Raw genomic sequence first — 20,754 nt, forward strand, 5'->3', positions numbered from 1 at the left:
ACTGAAGTGAGCTAGACTTGTACCTTGGGAGGGTGACTTCTCTAAGTCTGTTTCCTGTTCTTAGTGAATTTTGGGGTGCTGGAGTGTCCTTCTAGAAATAGTGTTTAGTTTTGTTCTGTCCTGAGCAAAGAATGATCAAGACAAGTGTAAACAGTAGCAAGGTTTTGCATTTACTAAAGGTAGAGTAAGAATAGGCTTTGTAGAAAAGGTTTGAGCTAAGTACAAGTAGGAAAGGAAGTTAACCCTAGAGTGTGAGAGTGGAGAACTTAACAAGTACTCAGTGGCACTTCTCTCCTCTTTGTGTCTCCTGGGATTATACAACAGGTTCTGCCTCCTTTTGCTGCAGATCTTAGCCACCCTCTCAGAACTGAAATGAAGGATAAGTTAAATAACGCATGTCAAGTAGCACAGGCTAACTCAAAACTAGGACACACCATATATTCACTCTCAGTCACTCCCAGGGCTCCCACTTTTTCTTGTCCCAACTGCTATCCAAAATGCCTCAGTACCCACCTTATAAGAGACCTTCCTTGACAAGTCTGAGAAATGCTGCAGTTGAAAACAATTGTATTCCTCCCCCGCCCCCTTAGAATAAGAAAACCTGCCAGTAGCTCTTTCTGTCTCTGATCTTAGGCAAATCACTTAATCAACTAAATTTTAAGCTCTGCTTTTGTATAAAAGGGGATTGGACTTGATAGAGGGGTTAAAACACCAAAGAGTCTTCACCTATTCCATCCTCACCCAAATTACTACACAAATAGTGAAGGACTTACAACAAAGAATGTATTAATGGTTCTATGATTGGCATCATTATACCTAAAACTCTTAAATTTCTGTCAAGACTAGAAACCACCTCAACTTTTAGCAAGGGTCAAACTTTGTGTTGATCTAATCAACAGATTAAAAAGATGTTCCATACAGGAACAGAAGTATAGCATGATATATAGTTACAAGAAAAAGCCTCTTTCTGACCTATGAATATGGAATGGTACATTTATAGCTAAAGGACAGGAAAGATAGTGCATTGCATGACCATGTGGGTGTGAATTCCCACAGCCTCTGGGGAGGGACAGGACACTAGACTTCCTAGATGTGTGTCTAACAAGGGGCTGTTGTCCAAGAGGCCTTTAACCTATCTGCAGTTTAAATTTTACTAGGACAATAAATTCATGTGTTACTTGTAAAATTACAATTAGATAAAAATATTATAAGATTTGTTATGAGTTTTTACATAAATTGTTTTTAAAAAGTACATTAGTGAAACAAAAGTACATTAGTGGCACTGATATTTTGCTTCAAGAGTATTTTCTCTTTTCATTTTTTATTGATTTTTCTCCTTATTAAAAAAATACTTGTTCACTATATAAAATTCAAGCATTAAAGATGTCTATAACACAGATATTGTACATGTTTGTATTTTTGAATACCTCTCAAAAATAGAACCATATTTAATAACTTGATGCTTATCTCTCAGTTTTATCTATTATTTGGATATGTAGTCCAATAAATTCCTTGGATCTTTCCAAGATTGCTATCATATCAAGGCCATCAAGATGGTAGGAAAATGATTATGATAAACTCTCTTGATAAGTTTGATAAATTAAGTTTGCAAGAAGACCTTCATTCTATTTTTTTAAGCATAGTTTCCCAAAGAGCTTGGCTTCCTTACCAAGGACTTTTCAAAGCAGTTTCTGGTTAAAAAAAAAAAGAGAGAAGAAGAAGAAGAAGAAGAAAAAAAAAGTAGCTAGGAAAATTCTGTTAAGGCATCTGACAGCTCATAAAATATGAAAAGAAAAATACATCTGCAAACTGACAGATAAGAAGTCAGGTCTTTCTCATACACACACACACACACACACACACACACACACATATATATATATATATATATATATATATATACACATATACATATATATATGTATATATATATATATATGTGGGTATTTCTACCACTGCAGTCATATATATGTAACATAGTATGTACTACATGCATTTTATATGATATACATGATACACAAACATGCATATGTGTGTGCACACATAGATAAATGATAAACTGGGGGATGGATCCAATTTATTTGGAGCCTATAGATTTTCAGAGGCGACCAGCTTTGCCTTCCATTTATAAGATGGGCATGAGCATCTTCACAAGATTATTCAATGCTTGCCACAAATGGGTGGCAAATAGTTTTACACAATTTTTTAAAATATGTATTTTTGTGAGGCAATTTGTCATTCTGGATTTTGTCATAATCCCTACAGTTTTGTCGAGAAAGAAATTCAGACAGGCATGGGTGGCATTCCACTTTTGCCTCCAGCTTGCCCTGTGACCTCTACCTCGGCAGGTAAATGGTTCCCCTCCTATCCCAAGGCACACAGCACAGAAAGTGGTTGTGAAGGCAGAGAGATAAACGTGATACATTTCACACATAGCCTGCCATGTGGTATGTGCTTAGCTCCTTTCCCCACTTGGCTTTCTCCAAAATGGTTTCCCATCTGTTTTCCTGGAAGATCATTGGTATGGAGTTGGTGCATACCACATCTGGTCCCGGTGATAACTCTGAGCCAGCCCATCTGTGGCAGAGAAAGTTTTTATATCTCTTGCCCTGGGATATCCAAAGCCATAAAACAGCATGATATTCACTTGTCCTGCATTGTTCAAAGCTTTGTGGTGAGGTTCAAAGAGACAAGATAAGAGGCTTACTTGAGGGTGTAAGCTGTCATTGTCATTGCTGAGTGACAGCCATGCTTTGTCTATCATGCACTAAATCAAGGTGTATTATTTTGGTACTTGTCACGTGGGAGGAATCAAAACTCACATACCAGTGTCTTTTGGGACCCTACAAGGTCAAACAGCTGGTAAATTGGAGTAGAATGCAGATCCCTGATCTTTTTTTGGTATAAAATCACTTTTATACCAAAGCGATTTCTGCTAATTTTTTTTCCTTCATTCCTCTTCATAGTCCACAGGGATGCAGAACTGTGCAGGTGACCCTAACAGCCCCAGGATCCCATCAGGTTGAGTCATTTATGCCAGCCTCTGTGCAACAAGGCATCTGTAGGTGACATCATCAACCCCTTCTCTCCACCCTCAGGTTTCTGACCGCAAACATCAGGAGAAGCAATTAGAGCACTGGCTCTCCAACTTTCCTCTACTCAAAAACTGAGAATTTTTTTTAACCTATGGGCATGAAGTTTAAGAAATGATAGGAGAAATGTGAATTTTACAACTTCACGTTTATTTAGGTAAATAGTTTAGTCTAAGAATATATCATTCTACTTTTTTGCTGTTGTTAAGAAAGTCCCTTTTACAAAATTATGGGGCTGGTAGATCATATTTGTATTGTTTGTGGTGTTTGTTCACAGATTTGTTTCATAGTTCTTTAGCAAAAAATTTTTTAGAAAGTTGTACCTCATGAAAGTCCCTCAGGGTCCCTGATATTTTTCTTTAACAATGATCACTTGAGCTCCAAAATCTTGCCACTGGCAGTACCACTGAACAAGTACTCTCAAAATTGTGTCCTTACCGTAATACTCTAGAGACTATAGAAAGAACAGCTGAATGCTTTGCACTTATCTTATGAATGGAAGCTCATGAGCAACATTCTTGAAAAACTCTCTGCACTGAAGTAGCCAGCAGCCAAGATCCCAGTCTCTTGAAAATAACCTTAGCATGACTATGCACATTCTCAGAGTCCCGAAGATTGCATGTGAGCCCACTTGGAAGACTGGCAAAGTTCTTGAAAGCTGACCCACACAAAGAAATACCAAAGCTGGTTCCGATGCTTTTCCATTATTGATATTTAATTTTTTTAAACTGGGAAGGTGAATTCATCCATTTGTTGTTCAAACTCCCAAAGAGATTAAGAAATCAACACCGTGGCCTACAGCTTGGCATGTCAAAGATATCAACTGAGCCATCTTCTCAGTTGGCCTCTTTCTGTTAGCGACTCCCCTTCCCCTGCCCTGGGATCCTGCTTTCTGAGGGAGACACTCTACCAATAAAGCTACAGTCAGATCCTACACAGAACTTCTGATGGAGAAGACATCTCCACAGCCACTCATTCCAACCACAACTAACACTAACCGTGTTCGTTTCCCTCATTGTAATGAAATACCTAACATAATTAGCTTACAAAGAGAGAAAAGGTATACAGGCTCACAGTGTTGGAAGTTCAGACCATAACTGATTGCCTACCTCCTACCCTCCACTTTTGGGCCCAGAGCAAGGCACATTAAGGCAGAAAGCATGTGATAGAGCAAACTGTTTCCCTCCTAGCAGCTGGGAAGGAAAGAGAAAAAGGAGGGTTCAGGGGTCCCTATCCCCTTCTAGGGCCCACAGCCTGGTGGCTGAAGACCTCCCACTTGCCCATCTTAAGATTTCCTCCACCTTCCGAGATTAAGCTTTGGATTAAACCTTTTAGCACACCAGTCATTGGAGGGTGTTTCAGATTCAAAACAAAACAGTAGTAGAAGTATTTAATGTGGGTTCTCCTGACCATTTGACCCTGCTTGACTTCTTCCTTAAACTTTTTGAAGAACTTATCCTCCTCCTGACACAGCACTTTAACTCTGTCTCTTTCAGGAGCATCACTGCCTTCGCATTAAAATCCTGGGGGACTGCTACTACTGTGTTTCTGGACTTCCTGAGCCCCGGCAGGACCACGCTCACTGCTGTGTGGAAATGGGCCTCAGCATGATCAAAACCATCAGGTAGTTTGTGATATCCTTCATGCCACCCAGGGCTTTGAATGTGCATGACAAGAAAGACACAACATCCCATCTATCTTTCTGGTACTTGTGGTATATGGTGAAATGCAGAGCCTTTTGACTTACTTCACAAAAACTGTGTATGCCTATTAGTTCTCCCGTATAAACCAATTGACCTGTTAGCCTCATTGTCTTCTAACTACTCTTCATTTTCAGTTAACTGTGGCACAAGTTTGTATTGCAAATGTCTTTGTGCAGATACAGTAAGAAACAAGTTGGGCATATTCCTCACCTTCAGAGGGAGTACTGTATAAAGGAAGAGGTGAATAATGTATAGAATAATTTCAAAGCAATACAGGAAGCTCCGTGACAGATAGAATCCATGTGACTGTGGAGAATAGAGGAGGAAAAGCTAATTCAACCTAATATATGCTGTAGAAGGTTTCCAGGGTAGAAAAGTCTAAGCTGTCTTCCTGAAATGTGGGTAGAGAGTGGAGAGCTTTGTAGAGAAGACATACATGTACAGAAATCAGGATATGCTGCAATGGCATCTAGAAAGACTAGAGTAGAGCAAGTGGTAACAGATGGACTATAGGCCAGGCCTTATCAGGCTGTGTTAAAGAGTGGCAATTTATCTTAAGGCCAATAGGAAATCGTTAAAGGACTTTGTGGGTATCCTGCAAATGCTTTTGTCTTCCATCAGGCACATTGTGCAAATAGGGGCTTAATCAAAGGAGTGACTGAGTAACTCTGGAACTATACAGTGTATGCTTTGGGACACAAGTTCTGTATTATCAGAAATCCTCTCTGGGTTCCAAAATAGTAGACTCGGTGTTACAGCCTCACACAACCATGGCAAGGACAGTAATGAGAAAGTGCCATGAAGAGGACTCAGGAGGAAGCAGGTAAGATGAGTTTATCTTACTTAGCCATAAGATGCTTGGTGGAAACTCAGCATTTTGTGATCTCCAAGACCAAGTATGCTGGTGGTTTATAAACACCATAAACATCCATTCTGACTGTCTCCTGTAGAGATCCAGAAGTTCATTCCCTTAAAGAATGTGCAGAGAAGAAGCTACAGGTTACAATTCAAAGTTCCATTTCGGTCAGCATTTAGTAAATGAAAACGGCTATTGATGATACGTGTTTATCATTTGGACACTTAAGAGTCCCTACCTGAAACTGAAATGAATTGTGATGTTTTAGCTGATTCCAAGAGAGACAGTGAGACTGACACCCAGATCAGAGAACTCCACAACTAAGCAGGTGTATGAGCTTTATTCGGTCAATCAGTTAAGTCTGTCACCAAAGGGTTATTGAGCTCTTCCATTGTCAGCTACCTGTGCTAAGCCCTGGAAATACACTGTTGGACACATTTCCAGGGATCTTTGCCCATAGTTACCATAAGGGTACCATTTGAATTTATTTTCTACAAAATGAAGAAATTAGATGAGGCAACTATGAAGTCTTTACCAGCTTGAAAAACTGGTGATCTAAAATTGCAGCAGACCAGATTGGCCAACCCATGTGACTGGTCCCAGGTCCCTCCTGCCCCAGCAGTCAGCCCCTTTCTCCAAGTTTCTCCACCCAGTCACCACTTGTTGGGGCCTTAGTCCCTCTACCTTGTTCTCCCTGACCTGGGAGAAACAACTGAGAGTCACAGAGTCAGCTGAACATGTGAACAGACAGACGCTCTTGCCTCTAGTAGGCAGCTTCTAGCTTGTCTTTTATTCATTCAAACAGGGGTACAAGCAACCAAAGGAAAACATGATTCACCTGCTTCCCAGTATCCATTAGTACATGCTCAGCCAAATAACTTAATCTCGGCTGCCTTGACTTTCCTCCAGAACCTGTAATATGCATTTTTTTGTGCTCACAGAGGTGGCCAATGAGGCCTTAATTCCCCAACTCTTCTCCTACATGTAGCCATTTAGAAAAAAGTTTAAATAATAAAACTTTCCACAGACATTCCATACATATGTGTGCTTGGATCTTAAGCAGAAGGTATGGTGCAGTGATTAAACTGCAAAAAAAAAAAAAAAAAAAAAAAAAAAAAAAAAAAGATGATAAACTATTTTCAAAAGGTTTTAAGATCCTTTGAGCATTATTATTTCTCTGTCTGGAAAAGATCTTATACTATCTTGTGCTCAGTTTAAAGTGCCCTTTCTAATTTTAGAGTTGTATAGCGAGAAGTAAAAGTTGGATAAACTAAAATAATTCAAGGGCATTTTCTTTTGTTAGTTTATTAAGTACTGCTTTTAGTTCTTAAGGACACTATAGTTCAGTAACATTTTTTAACGGCATGAGTCAGAGTCTATTAATACCCAAACACTCCTTGATTATAATGTAAGAGACTTGGGTCCAGCATTAATTCTTTTAGTTAACAAAAAAGCATGGCATAGATAAATGAACAGCAGCTCAGGAGGCAGACAAGCCTTGCTTGCCAAAGGCTCAGAGTTGCCACTTGGCTTGCTGAGCACTGCACTCTGAGTTATGACTGGTGGGCACTATTTGCACCCAATGTGTAGATGAGAATCTCAGTTATAAAAGTTATTAAGAAAGTTAATACTATTAACCAACTGTCAGTTACACAGATACTATTTGCTTAGTCAGCTTTCAAAGTTCTTGTTCTAAATGAAACGCTTAACGGAAGCTATAAAGTCTGCAGAAATAATACATTATGTTGCATGAATTGGAAGGAAATGTCGATAAATCACTGAGTGGTGTTTAAATCTAATGCCCACCAGTTTGCTGTCGAGCTGCATTCCTGTTTGATGTATTGTCAGCATCCTGTGTGAGTCTCTCCGTGTCCCGCTTTCTGGCACATCTTCCCAGAATCAGCATCTCTGCCCCAAACTCCAGAGTGAAAAGAAGACAGTGCTCTGATGGTGAAATGGCATTTGGAATTTTGCCACTAGATAGTGGCAATTCAGTAGTTGCCTTTTTAGGTAATATTTATGCTTACCCAAGTTCAAAGCCAACATTCAAAATTAGTTGGGTCCCTTGCTATCAGTATAAATATGTGATTGAATTTTTTTCCAGTCACAGACACATCAAGACAGGGTGCCAAAATTAGGAAAGGCCAGAGTTAGCTGCCACTCATTGGAGCATCAGCAGCAAAAGCAGCAAAAGAAGGGCAGAACAAGATGCAGAGTGGGACTCTCTGATTGGCTTTGTCTACGAAAGCCTTGCTGCCAGCATGGTGCTGGGGTGTGCTATGGTGCCAGGACTACTAAGTCCTGCTTGGCTATGCTCAACTTTTGCAGAAACATCATTTTAAATAACTATGCACACATGAAAATACCTTCCTGAGAACTAAGGTAACCTGGCAAGACATTGCAGTACCTAGCAGTTACACAATAATAAGAAAAAATTCACCAGAGAGAGTATGAAGACAATCTTACACTACTTACATCAACAATCCCTTTGCTCCTATGAAGTAGAGTGTGGAGAGGGATGCCACTTGCTCAATGAAGTGAAAGGAAGTGATCTGAACTAAAATATTGGGTAAGGTACCATTGGGTAAGCTTCTCCCCAATCTCACATTGCACGTTGGAGCCGGTGGACTTAGCCTCTAGATCTACTTTGGCATCTGATAGGGTGACACAGCTCCAGATGTCAGACTGTGCAGTGAACTCTATCACTGGATCACAGCATCTCTGAGACATTACCAGCAGCCCCAGTCTCAACACTGTGCTCAGCAGCAAACAGGACTCAGTCGCCCTGGGACTCCAGCATCCTCCCTCACCATGCTGGCTGCAGGGCTTCCACAGACAGGTGCAATAGGTGCTTATGGTTTTTTTTTTTCAAATGGGCAGACATTGACAAATGATCACAAGGCTCAAGAAAGTCAGGAGAATGAACTAAGTGAGGTGCCACTTACTAACTCTAGAGGAATGAAGATGTGGGCATTACCTGATGAAGAATTTGGAATAACTACCTTTTTTAAAAGTTCAGTGAGCTCCAAAAAATACAAAGAACCAAATCAACAAACTGAGAAAAACAGCAAATAACTAGAATACGGAAATTATGAAATTTTACAAGATTTTAAAAAGCAAGCCTAAATTGTGGGTTTGGAAAATATAATGATCAAAATGAAAAAATGCAATATACAGTATAAAAAGCATCATTAATCAAGCAAAAGAAAGAACCTGCGAGCTCAAAGACAGGCCACTTGAAAATATATATCAAGGAAGAAAAGGAAAAACGAATGAAAAGGAATAAGGAAAGCTTTGGGAATTATGGTGCAGCACTAGAAAAGCAAATTTCAAGTCATAAACCTTTAATAAGAAGAGATAGAGAGAGGGGTAAAAACTTACTTAAAGAAACACCGTAATAGCTGAAAACATCATCACCATCACCAACAACAACAAAAAAAGAAAAAAAATCTATTTCAAGGTCAATAGGAAGAAGAAAGTAAATAATAGAAACTAAGAAGCAACAAAAAAATCAGCAAAACTTACTATCAGGTATTTTTGAAGATAAAACTGACCCATCTTTAGCTCAACTATGAAAAAAGATCAATCGAATACAGGGTGATTGAAAAATATTTTAGATAATAAATTATTAAAATTGATTACAGGCAAAGATACATTGTGGTTAGAATCCCTCCAAAATATTCCCCTTTGCTTCAAAAGTGCTTATTCTGTTGTCGTCGATGCTTTCTGAAGAGGTTTTGGACGTGCTTGAGTGTCTTTCAGAGGTGAGCTGAAAAATAGAGTGAGTGCTGCTGACAAGTGCCAGGTAACAGAAAGGCAGGCTGATAAAGACGATGTGTGTCCTCATCCACCATGTTTACTCCTCATCCTCCAGCAACATCTGGCTCTTCCTCAGTATCAAAATTACCATGAATGGTAAGCATTTTGAACATTGTAGGACTCAAGACAGTCATGACAGTCATAAGAAGACTTCCAGAACTGCTTGGCAAGCACTATAGGATAAGTATATTCAAAGCAAGTAATGGAGATGTTTTGAAAGGGATTAACGGCAATGTGTCTTTTACTGTAATAGTTTAAGTATTTACCATATTTTAATCACACTTCATAAAGTCATAAAGGAGCACTATAGTGAATGACACAAAAATGCAAATGATGAGACTATTATAACTGATTTAACAACAAATTGGATTACCTATAAAAAGTGAATCCGTTCCTTCTATCATACACCCATACACCATTCCACTACTGAAGAAGTGGAAAATCTTAACATACCAATAACAGATAAGGTACTGATTGAATCACAAATAACCTGAAAAAAAATCCACCAAATAAACAGTCTAGGGCTTGACACTTAAAGAAGAATAAATATCAATTTTTCTCCAACTCTTCTAAAACATTGAAGAAAAAATATTGAAAACTCATTTTATGAAACCAGAGCTAACTTTATACTAAATCTATAGACACCATCAAAAAGAAAAAATAAAAGAGAAAGAAGCAAAATTACAAGCTAATATCCCCTAGTGAATATAGATATAAAAATCCTCAACAAAATACTAGTATATCAGTTCAGTAGTTCATTGGATAAAAGATCATTTGCCAGTATCAAGTAGGATCATCTCAGGAATGCAAGGATGGTTCAACATACATAAATCAGTGTGATAGATTACATCAACAGCACGAAGGATAAAAAAGTAAATGATCATTTCACTATAGAAGAAAAGGCATTCAGGCTGGTGATGCACAACTGTGAATCCAGCACTCTGGAGGTCGAGGCAGAAGGGTTGCTGTGAGCTCAAGGACAGCCTAGTCTACACAGCAAGACTCTGTCATAGAGGAAGAGGAGGAAGGAGAATTAGAAGGGGAAAGGGAGAGGGAGGAGGAGAATAGGGGGAAGGGAAGAGGGAGGAGAAGAAGAATGGAAAAGGGGAGGAGATAGGGAGGGAGACGAGGGGGGAAGGAGGAGAAGGAAAAAAGAGGCTTTTTATAACATCCCTTTGTAATGCACAGCTTCTCATAAATTAGGTATAGCTCAACATTTTATAGGTCATATACAACGAATCCACAATTATCATTCTCAGTGGAGAAGCTTCTCCTCTAAGACCAAATAATATCTTTCAACACTTATTTTTAGTATAGACCTGGAGATTCCTGCCAGAAGAACTAGCCAAAAGAAAAAAATAAAGGGCGATAAGTCGGTTTTAAACAAATTTTTCTTTCTAACTCAATTTCTTCTAGGATTCATTCATAAGAAGTAATTTGTTTAATCGTCATATATTTATATACTTTCTTAGGCATTCTTAGTGTTGATTTCTAGGTTTTTTTGTGCTTAGAAATCATACTGTGAGTTTCAGTTTTTGAGTTTTGGTGATATTTGCTTTGTTCCCCACAACCTAATCTGTCCTGGAGAATGTCCCTTGTGTTTTAGAGAGTGTGTATTCAGCAGTGGTTGAACGGAGTGATCTGTAGATATCTGTTAAGATATTTGGCTTAAGAAGTACTTTATTTCTTGGTTCATATTTTCTGTGTATAGCCTGGCCTTTGCTGAAATTGGGATGTTATAGCTCCTACTTTTGTATTACCATTTTGGAGCTTCTCTCTCCCTATTGACCCATTACTGTTTGATTTATATACATAAGTGCTCCAACATTGACTGTATCTGTTTTACAAATTTTTCTCTAGCTAAATGGCCATATTTACCATATCATTCTTTGTCTTTTTTAGTGCCTTTCATATAAAGTCTATTTTATCTGAAATAGGTATGACTATTCTTGCTTTCTTTTGAATTTCATTTTCATGGAATAGATTATTCTATTTCTATGTTTTGTTTTGTCTTGCTTTGTTTTGTTTCTCCCTCTAATATATAAAAGATAGAAATACATGTAGAGACTCATGAATGCATAGAATCTATAAAAAGTTTATGAGAACTGATCTTATAATGCATGATGAAATGAATAACTACTTGGAAGAAAAATAGACACTACAGTACCCAGTGCTGATCCCGTAGTATCATGATGTGAAATCCAGCAACACTATTATTCTTTATTCAGAGTGATTTTAGCCTGTTTTTTTTTGTTGTTGTTTAATCTTAACATACATGAAGGTATGGATAACTGCATGTATGTTTAAGTGCATAGGGTTGATACCATATTACTAAGTTTTTGTTAGATAGTTGAACAGAACTGTTTGCAGTCTTGCTGTTTGAATGTCCACTTTGTATGCTTCACTTTTGTAACCTGAACAACTATGTGTAAAAGGACAATATGTAATTATCAACTAGTGATTTCTTACTGTTTATTTTTTCTTTGAAATTCTGTATTATTTCTACCATTTTTCTGTTTGGTTTTCTCTTTCTTTAAATGAAAATAAGATTTTTCTATTCCTTCATATTCAGTTTATGTATGCCTTTAAATTTTTTATAAACAGCATATAGTTAAATCTTTCTAAAAATTATGCTCAGCAACTCTATGCTTCTTAGAGAATTTAATCCACTTAAATTTAAGATAATATTGGTAGCTAATATCTAACTACTGTCACCTTTCACTTGTTTTCTAGTTTAATTATAGTTCCAGAGTAGTTGTTTTGGAAATGAAGAACTCAAATTACCCTAACGTTTTATATAATGATATTTTAAATTAAAAGTCCTAAAGACACCACCAAAATTCTTTCAAAAGTAATAAATTTAGTAAAAGTTCAAGATGTGAAGTAAACATGCAAAAACCAGTAGTATTTCTATAGTCACACTATGTATTATGTAAAGAAGAAATCAAGACCATTTACAATCACTACAAAATTATAAATTAAATGCTTTGGAACAAACTTATGCAAGCAGGTAAAAGATCTGTTCACTGAAAACCATAGAACACTGATGAAAGAAATTGAATAATAAACAAATAAATGGATAATATTAAATTATATTAATATAATTACATTAGTAACATTAATATTAGTATTCATATTGAAATGTTAATATACTCAGAGAAAGCCATAGACCAATTAACTCTCCTATGACTACCAATGACATTCTTCACATATATACATTTAAAAAAACATTAAAATTTATATAAAACCACAAAAAACTGAAGTCAGACAAATATTGAAAAATATACAAAGAGACATTAGACTACCTAACTTCAAAATAAGCTACAAAGCTATAGTAATAAAAATAACATGAGTAGTGGTGAAGACACAGCACATAGAGCAATGGAACACCACAGAAATCCTGTAAATAAATCTATGCATCTACAACCAACTGATTTTCAGCAGAGAAGTCAAAAGCACACAACGGGAAAAGGACAAACTTTCAAAAACTGACTTTAAGAAATCTGTATTCATATGTAGAAGAATGAAATTAGACTCTTAACTAACATCACACAAAAGTCAACTCAAATTACCTTTAAGAGTTCAAGGTAGAGCTAGAGATGTAGCTTAGTGGAAGATATGCGCAGTATGTGAAGGGTCCTAGGTTCAATTACCAGCACTGCCAGAAAGACAGAGAGAGAGAGGAGAGAGAGAGAGAGAGACAGAGACAGACAGACAGACAGACAGACAAAGAGAGAGATAAACATAAGACCCTAAGCCATGAAAGTACTAGAACACACACACAGTGAGGACTCCATGACACTGGTCTATATGCTCACCTTTGTATATAACTCTAAAAGCACGGGTAACAAAAGCAAAAATAGACAAAAGTGATTACATCAAGCTAAAAACTTCATTGTAAAAGAAATAAGAAAGCTATAAGATAATCTATAGTAGTTGTTCAAGTTACAAAATCAAAGCATAAAAAATGAACAGACAAACAATGACAGCACAAACTATTCTTTTGATGAACTAACAAAAAGTTAGTAGTATGGTTATCTATCTTACAGATTTAACATAAATACAGTTATATGTGTATATCTACAAGTTGTTCTCTTCTTTACAGCACTTTCTTTCCCTTTCATTATTACAATATCTAATGTACGTTTTGGATCTTATTGCTCTTTCCATTTTTATTATTATTTATTTTTTACACTAGAGGGACAATGTGACATGTAATATATTAACTAGTGATTTCTTACTGTTTTTTTTTTAATTCTGTACCATTTCTACTCTTTTTTCTGTTTTAGTTTTTTTAAAAAAAAGATAATTTGTAGAATGGCACAAGTATTTGCAAATTGAACATCAACATCTAATAAAGAGTAATGACCAACGGATATATGAAGAAATTCTAATCAGTCATCATTAGGAAAATTAAAGTTTAAAACACAATAGATGTTGTCTCACACTTGTCAGAATGACTTAACAAAAGGACAAGAGAGATGGCAAGGATTGCTGAGAATGTAGGGAAAGAGAAGTTTTGTACACTGCTGGTGAGAATGCAGGTTAGTGCATCCATTATGGAAGATGTCAGGGGAGGAGCCTCAGAAAGTTAATAGCTAAATACTAAGCTACCATATGATCCAAGACAGATAGATAAATCGAGAAGTAGATAGGCAGATAAATAGGTAGATAGATACATAGATATCAACCTACACAATAAAAGTAGTTACAAATTGTATGTCTGTTAAGGAATTAATATTCAAAATACAGAAAGAAACTCAACTCAAAAGCAAGAAAACAAACAAACCAATTTAAAAATAGAAAAAACAGGTAGAGAAAAATGCCATCTTTTCTCTATGAAAGCTGAAAAAATCATATCCAAAGGAAATGAGCTCAGTACCTCAGAAATATTTGCGCCTTGATGATTGCAGCATTACTGACAACAGCCATGATGCAATCAACTGGTGACTCTACTAATATATGAATAGATAAGGAATACCCTCACATAAATGCACAAACATGCATTCTTACCTTTTGGTCATTTTTTTAAAGGGGGATCTCTTTCTTTGAGACAGCATGGCTAAATATGGGTGACACTGTGTTACATGAAACAAGCCAGGCATGGAAAGGTAGCACCTGATGTCATGGAACACCATGTGTGGAACATAAAATGTTAGTCTCACAGATATAAAGAATAGAATAGTGGTTAAAAGGATTGGACCATGACAAGAGAAAGGACACTGGAAAGGAGGTGGCCAGGGGATAGGAATTTTCAGGTAGTTTGAAGGACTACATTCAACAAATCTTCATGCCACCTGCTTACACTATGTAATAATTTATTTTTGCAAAATGCTGAGAGTAGTTAAGTGTTCCCGCTGCAAAAATGATAACCACATGAATAAGGCATACGTTAATTATCGAGATTTAGTCCTTCCATCATGTATATTCACTTCAGGACATCATGGTATACACAATATATATATATATATATAGTTTTGTCCATGGGTGTAAAAGAGAAGCGTAATAACTGAATTTAAAAATGTAAGTAGGGAACAATCAAGAAAATCAAACATACAAGCCCAAAGGAAACCATTTCCCTGCCATTTATCTTTTATCGGGGCATCAACTTATTTTAACCAAGAACCAAAATTTGTCTTTTCTGGAAAGAAAGCCATAAAGAATAAGCTATTATAACTTTTCAGTGCATGCGTATATGTGTGGACACATGTGTGCTCATGTCTATACATACACACGTGTGTATGGATTTTTAGACATGTGAGGCATATATGCATAAGTGTGTAGTGTGTAAATGTGTATATGTGTACTTTGTATATTGAGCAAGGAAGAAGGCATTGGTGGTTATAGCAATTCTAAATTTAGACACTGGGTTAGTGTCAGAAAAGTGGGACTTCAACCCACAGGCAACGCCAAGTCACTGACCTTTAAAACAGGAGAGTCACACAATCCAGTAGTGACATTAAAAAGATAACTGTGGAGATGCACAACCCTCTCTCTCGTGTTGACACTGGATGAGAGGGAGCAGGCACAGGGGATTAGGGATGTTTGGGAGATATTTTTTAATAGATCCAGGGAGAAAAAAGTGAGGACCTGAAATAGAGCAAGGGCATAGTTGGTAACATAAGGTAGAGCTCCCACAGTCTCTTCTATAGGTACCATGCATGTTGTCACCACAGAAATAGTTTTAGTATAATCTTGCAAGTAAGCCTGAGTGTGTATATTGAAATACACAGGAATGGATAACATCCCTTCACAGAAAATTATCTAACACACAGTATGCAGCACAGAAAATTAAACCAAACATTTATCATGACTTTAAACTCATTTTCAGTTGACAGTATTACAAGAATTTTGGTTATGGCTCCCCTTTTTTAAAGACACAGTTTTGGGCTGAGGGACATAGTTCAGTGGCACAGCGCCTACCTGGCAAGTGCAAGATCATGAGTTCAATCCCTGGTACTAGAAATAAACAAACAAACAAAAACAAAAATTCCTGCCTTCTAGGGCATCCCCATGCACCCGGGATACAGAATGATAAAAGATGCAGTTCTTGTGGCTGTGAATGTGCAACGTTCCCTAATAAAGAGACTGTCACACCATGAGGTCCCTGGGGCAGGGAGTGAAGGGGACCTGATGGGTAAAGCAAGAGCCTTGTCCTGCAGCAGCAGGTACTCTATCGTAGGCGTGTGGCTCTGGACCGAGACTTAACTTAGTGCTCCCAGGCCTCTCCTGTAGGTAACATGTGTGTTATTACCATAGAGATATTTTTAATAGAATCTCACCAGTAGGTCTGAGTTTATATACTGAAAAAGTTGACTTGGGTAAGTTACACAAACCTGCTCCTTTATCATACATTTTTTGTGCCATGAAAATGATAGTAGCTTGAGTTTTTTTTAACACATATTAGATGCCAAACACTGGGGTACATGATTACCTGCACTTGCTGCTTGAGTTAGAATAACAGTTCTAGGAGCGAGAGGCACAACATTGATGGGCTAAGCATAGCTAAAGCATAGACCAATCAGAATAGTCCAAGGCTGCCAATCAAGATGGATGTCAGCCACAGACGACGGTACAGCTGTACAAGTGCATCCTGAGTCATGAAGCTCTAGAAATAGGTTCTAAATTTATCAGCAAAGAAACCGGAGATTGTGTAATTGCATGTTCACATAAATAGTCACGGGCAGCACAAGGGTATAGATTTGGAGCCACTATGATGCCCTGTCTCCTGGCTTTGGACATATTTGTTCCTCCTGCTTGAAATCTGCCATCTATACACAAGGACCAGCTTACAGCTTAGGAGACTTCACCTGTACCGCTCATTAAGTAACAGGACTGATAGAGGGATCAGTAAACATCTGAGAACAAGATAAGAAGCTCTACTCAAAAAAAGCCTCATAGTAAATTTATTCCATTAAAATACTTGACATTAGAAAAGTAATATTGATTAGATGAATAGTGAAAAAAGAACCTGAATGTGTCCTTGTCCCTAACAAGGCATTTAATGCCATCTCATGCATATCTGTTTATAAAATCAACTTAATTAAAATAGGATTAGATGACAGTTTCTATTGCAGAGACTATGAAGTGCCTCCAGGCGGCTCCTTTTCACACACCGTGGTCTATTCTGGGGGTGGCCTTGAGAGCTGAGAATACGCCAGAGTTGGCGCTGTGATGTGTGATATCTTTATTAATGACCTCTAAAACATGCGCTTGATGAATCTGAATGAAAATTATAGACCCTGTCTTTTTAGTGCAATTGCTGAAAAGTCACAGGAAGGACACCAGAATGCGAAGCAGGAGCTGGCTTTGCCCAGCAGTTAATTAGAGCAAAGGTCCTATTCCTGTGGCAGGGCTGCCCTGCCAAGCAAGCAGTGTGCCAAGCAAGAATTGAAAAATGGAGATTATTTTGCTTTACCCCAGCCTGCCTCTTCTTTCTCTGTCTTTCTTACCCACTCTATTTTTTCACCTCCCCTTCCTCTGTTTCTCCCTTCCAATCTCCACTATTTGTTCTTCTCTCTCTCTCTCTCTCTCTCTCTCTCTCTCTCTCTCTCTCTCTCTCTCTCTCTCTCTCTCTCTCTCTCTCTCTCTCTTCTTCCCCTTCTCCCCTTCTCCCTTCTCCCCTCTCCCCTCTCCCCTTTCTCCTCTTTTTCCCTCTAAAGCCTCATTTCTTGTTTTGTTTCAAAAAGCCACTAAGGAGAGCATTCATGACTCTGAACCCCTCTCAAAGATGTATCAATTAGAATGATTTTCCGTACATATGTAGTAATAATTGTTGCAAAGATAATGTTGGTTGAATGTTCACATCACCAGGCCATATGCTAAATAACCTTCCTGACATTTTCCATTTAACATTGACAACCCTTGAAGAAAGTTACAGCTTCTCTCAGTTTTCAGATAAAAGTCAAATTCTGAGGGGGTTCAAAAATAAAACTAACCAGTTGATGCACAGATTGTAGATGGCAGAATGAAGTTCTGAGCCACACTCATCAGATTCTACACATATCAAAAGGTAGGAAAATGGTTCAATAAACTCCAGCACATCTTCAAAGTAGAAAAGTGGTACACGTGCATGCTGGAGTGTGTGATGTTCATGTACCAGCTCCATACAAGGGACATAAAGGTTATGTACTGCAAGCGTATTCAAAGAAAAAAACATAGGAATCAGGAGATGGGGGAGGGGAAAGAAATAAGATAAAAATGGAATCAAGATGTGTCATGCACATGTACCAACCCCACACGGGGACTGTAAATATTATGCATTACACATGTGTACTAGTACACTAATTAAAACATCAATAAATAGAAAAATGGGTAAACACCAGGTATTATAGTTTACATTCATATTCAATGCCATATGAAAATGCTTGTGAGTTTAAAGAAGCTTAGGTAACATCACCTAAAAATATGCTAAAATTTTGTTTTTTAAAAAACTATTACAGTTAAAGATACAATGTCATTAACTCCCCCTCAAAAACTCCTCTACACTTTGAATGCACTGATCTCATCACGGTTTCCCTTTTCTGTAGTAGTTCTGCAAGAACTCTTTTGTGAATGTCGTTACTTGCACTATCCTGGCTGTCTGGAGGAATCTTGAACTGTTCCATGTGTTTACCTTTCCTGGTCTCTCTGACTTTGGAGAAGAGCCAGATGTCACATGGTGTGAGATCCAGTGAAGAAGTGGGTGAAAATTCATCTTGTGTGTTTACAGCCCTGTCCTTCTGCCAGAGGGGACTCAGTAGCACTGCTCACGATATTTGTTTTATTGCACTTTGTAAAGACATTCATGAAACACCACGTCCAGAGCTCCTTTAGAAAGTGGCAAGCATGGTGGGATACTTGTGCTTGAAGTGGGAGGAATATCTTGAGGTGGACTCGTGGTAGTGTATCTTTCTTTGTAATAAATTTGTAGATCAAACATTCACAAAATGTTTCAAACACTCTTGTACGTGGCTGAACACACATAAATACACATAGTATGTTTTTAAAATGCTACTATTACAAAAAGAAGAGGCTATCAAACTGTGATGGCAAACAGGTGGTTTAAATTCTCAACTCTTTGCATTTTTAAGTTTTCAGAAATAATCATGTACAACTGATATAACCAGAAAATAAAATGTTATTTCAAAACTGGTAAGGTTTGACAGGTGGAGATGTACAGATATCTGTATTAGCATTCTTGTGAGAAACAGAGCAGGATCTGCGTGTATGCCTGCAGGCATAATGACAGTGTTCTTAGCCAATAAGAAACCACATAAAAGGGGTTGGGGATTTAGCTCAGCAGCATAAGCACCTGCCTTGCAAGTGTGTGGTCATGAATTCGATCCCAGGTATCAATAAAAAAAAAAAAAATCACACAGAAACACAGTCCCATGAGATAATACCACCCAATGACGCTGTAGCCATCATAATCTGAGTATCCCATGTGACATTCACTTAATGACAAAATTGCCTAACAATGATTTCTCAGTGAATCCCTGCCATTGAACCTCGTGGTTATGAACCTCAAGGTTAAGAATAGACCTTAAAATACTGATTCTTGTGACTGTGGGGGCCAGGGAGTTCCAAAGCTGCAGGCTAGGAAGGGGCCAGTGTGGAAACCAGAGTCAACATTCCATCTTCCTAGGAACACACCAGCGTTTTTCCTCTTACAATCTCCAACTGGCTGCATACAGCCCACCCACACCACCAAGGGTATCCTGTTTTACTCAAAGGTACTGATATAAATGGTGGTCTCACCTAAAAATAAAAAATCTTCACAGCAATATCTGAGTAGCGTTTGAATGCCCTGGTCTACCTGAAAGACAGGATGACAGGGTTCTTCCTTCAGACAACAGGGTCTATGGAAACAGAGTAATACAAGGAGATGGATATGGGCAGCCATCAAAAAGTAGCAAAAATGTATTGGACATGGTGGCATGTACCTGTTATTCCATAAATCTGGGAAGCTGAGGAAGGAGGATCACAAGTTCAAGTCCAGCCTGGGAAACTTAGCAACGTAACAAGACTTGTTTCAAAAGGATGATGATGGTGATGCTGATGGTGATGGTGATGATGGTGGTGATGATGGTGATTTTAAAAGGATTCATGTGAAGGCCAAATGTTCAGTCCTGCATACCGGAAAACCAACTAGCAAGAACATTTTCACTATGTTGGATTCATGCTGGAGCATTTGGATATTTATGAGCGAGGAATCTGCATAACTGAAGTTGCCTATCCTTTTTAAATGTCAGGGACATTGTCTTTGATAGAGCTGTTTTCTCTTAGTGATTCTGAACCAGTGTGTATTTTTATTCTAAATGTGACTCTCCTCCCATTATGCCAGGAAGACTGCCTGTCTGTTCCTCACTTCATTCCTGAGATGCAGTTATTACACTAATCCGAGTGACGTTAAATCAGCTGGTTGACAAGCTCAAATATCACATGGTTTCTCTCATGTGAAAAACATTATAGTGACAGAGGGAGAGAGCGAAACAGGAGATAAATTAATGGGAAATAGAGAGAAGTTCAAACACTTCCCCCAAATTACATATTTCATCATTTTAGAAATATTTCCATATACATGTCCATTTGTTTAATTTATACTATTTAATTCCTTGAAGAGAATATCTGTTTGTTCCTTTTTGTAAGAACTTTTTGGCTTATGTCTTGAACTGACTACTTTGAAGATAATGATACAATGTAATCGCTATTGTCACCAATTATTTGGTTATAAAATTTTAAGACTGGAGATACAGCTCAGTGGTATAGTGTCTGCCTGGCAAGGACAAGGTCCTGAGTTCAA

At 37.8% G+C, this 20,754-nt stretch overlaps 1 protein-coding gene across 3 annotated transcripts in view; it reads left to right on the plus strand.

The window, feature by feature from the left end:
* Adcy8 (adenylate cyclase 8) overlaps positions 1-20,754 on the plus strand; it is a 225,732-nt gene that overhangs the window by 97,021 nt on the left and 107,957 nt on the right. For all 3 annotated transcript variants that reach the window (XM_063231066.1, XM_003467348.5, XM_013149932.3), the window contains exon 5: positions 4,589-4,716. In XM_063231066.1, the coding sequence (XP_063087136.1) occupies positions 4,589-4,716 (128 nt within the window). The remainder of the gene's footprint in view (positions 1-4,588; positions 4,717-20,754) is intronic.

This window comes from Cavia porcellus, unplaced genomic scaffold (genome assembly GCF_034190915.1).
Source record: "Cavia porcellus strain 051 isolate PalLab524CR breed Dunkin Hartley unplaced genomic scaffold, mCavPor4.1 scaffold_19, whole genome shotgun sequence".
Classification (NCBI taxonomy): Eukaryota; Metazoa; Chordata; class Mammalia; order Rodentia; family Caviidae; genus Cavia; species Cavia porcellus.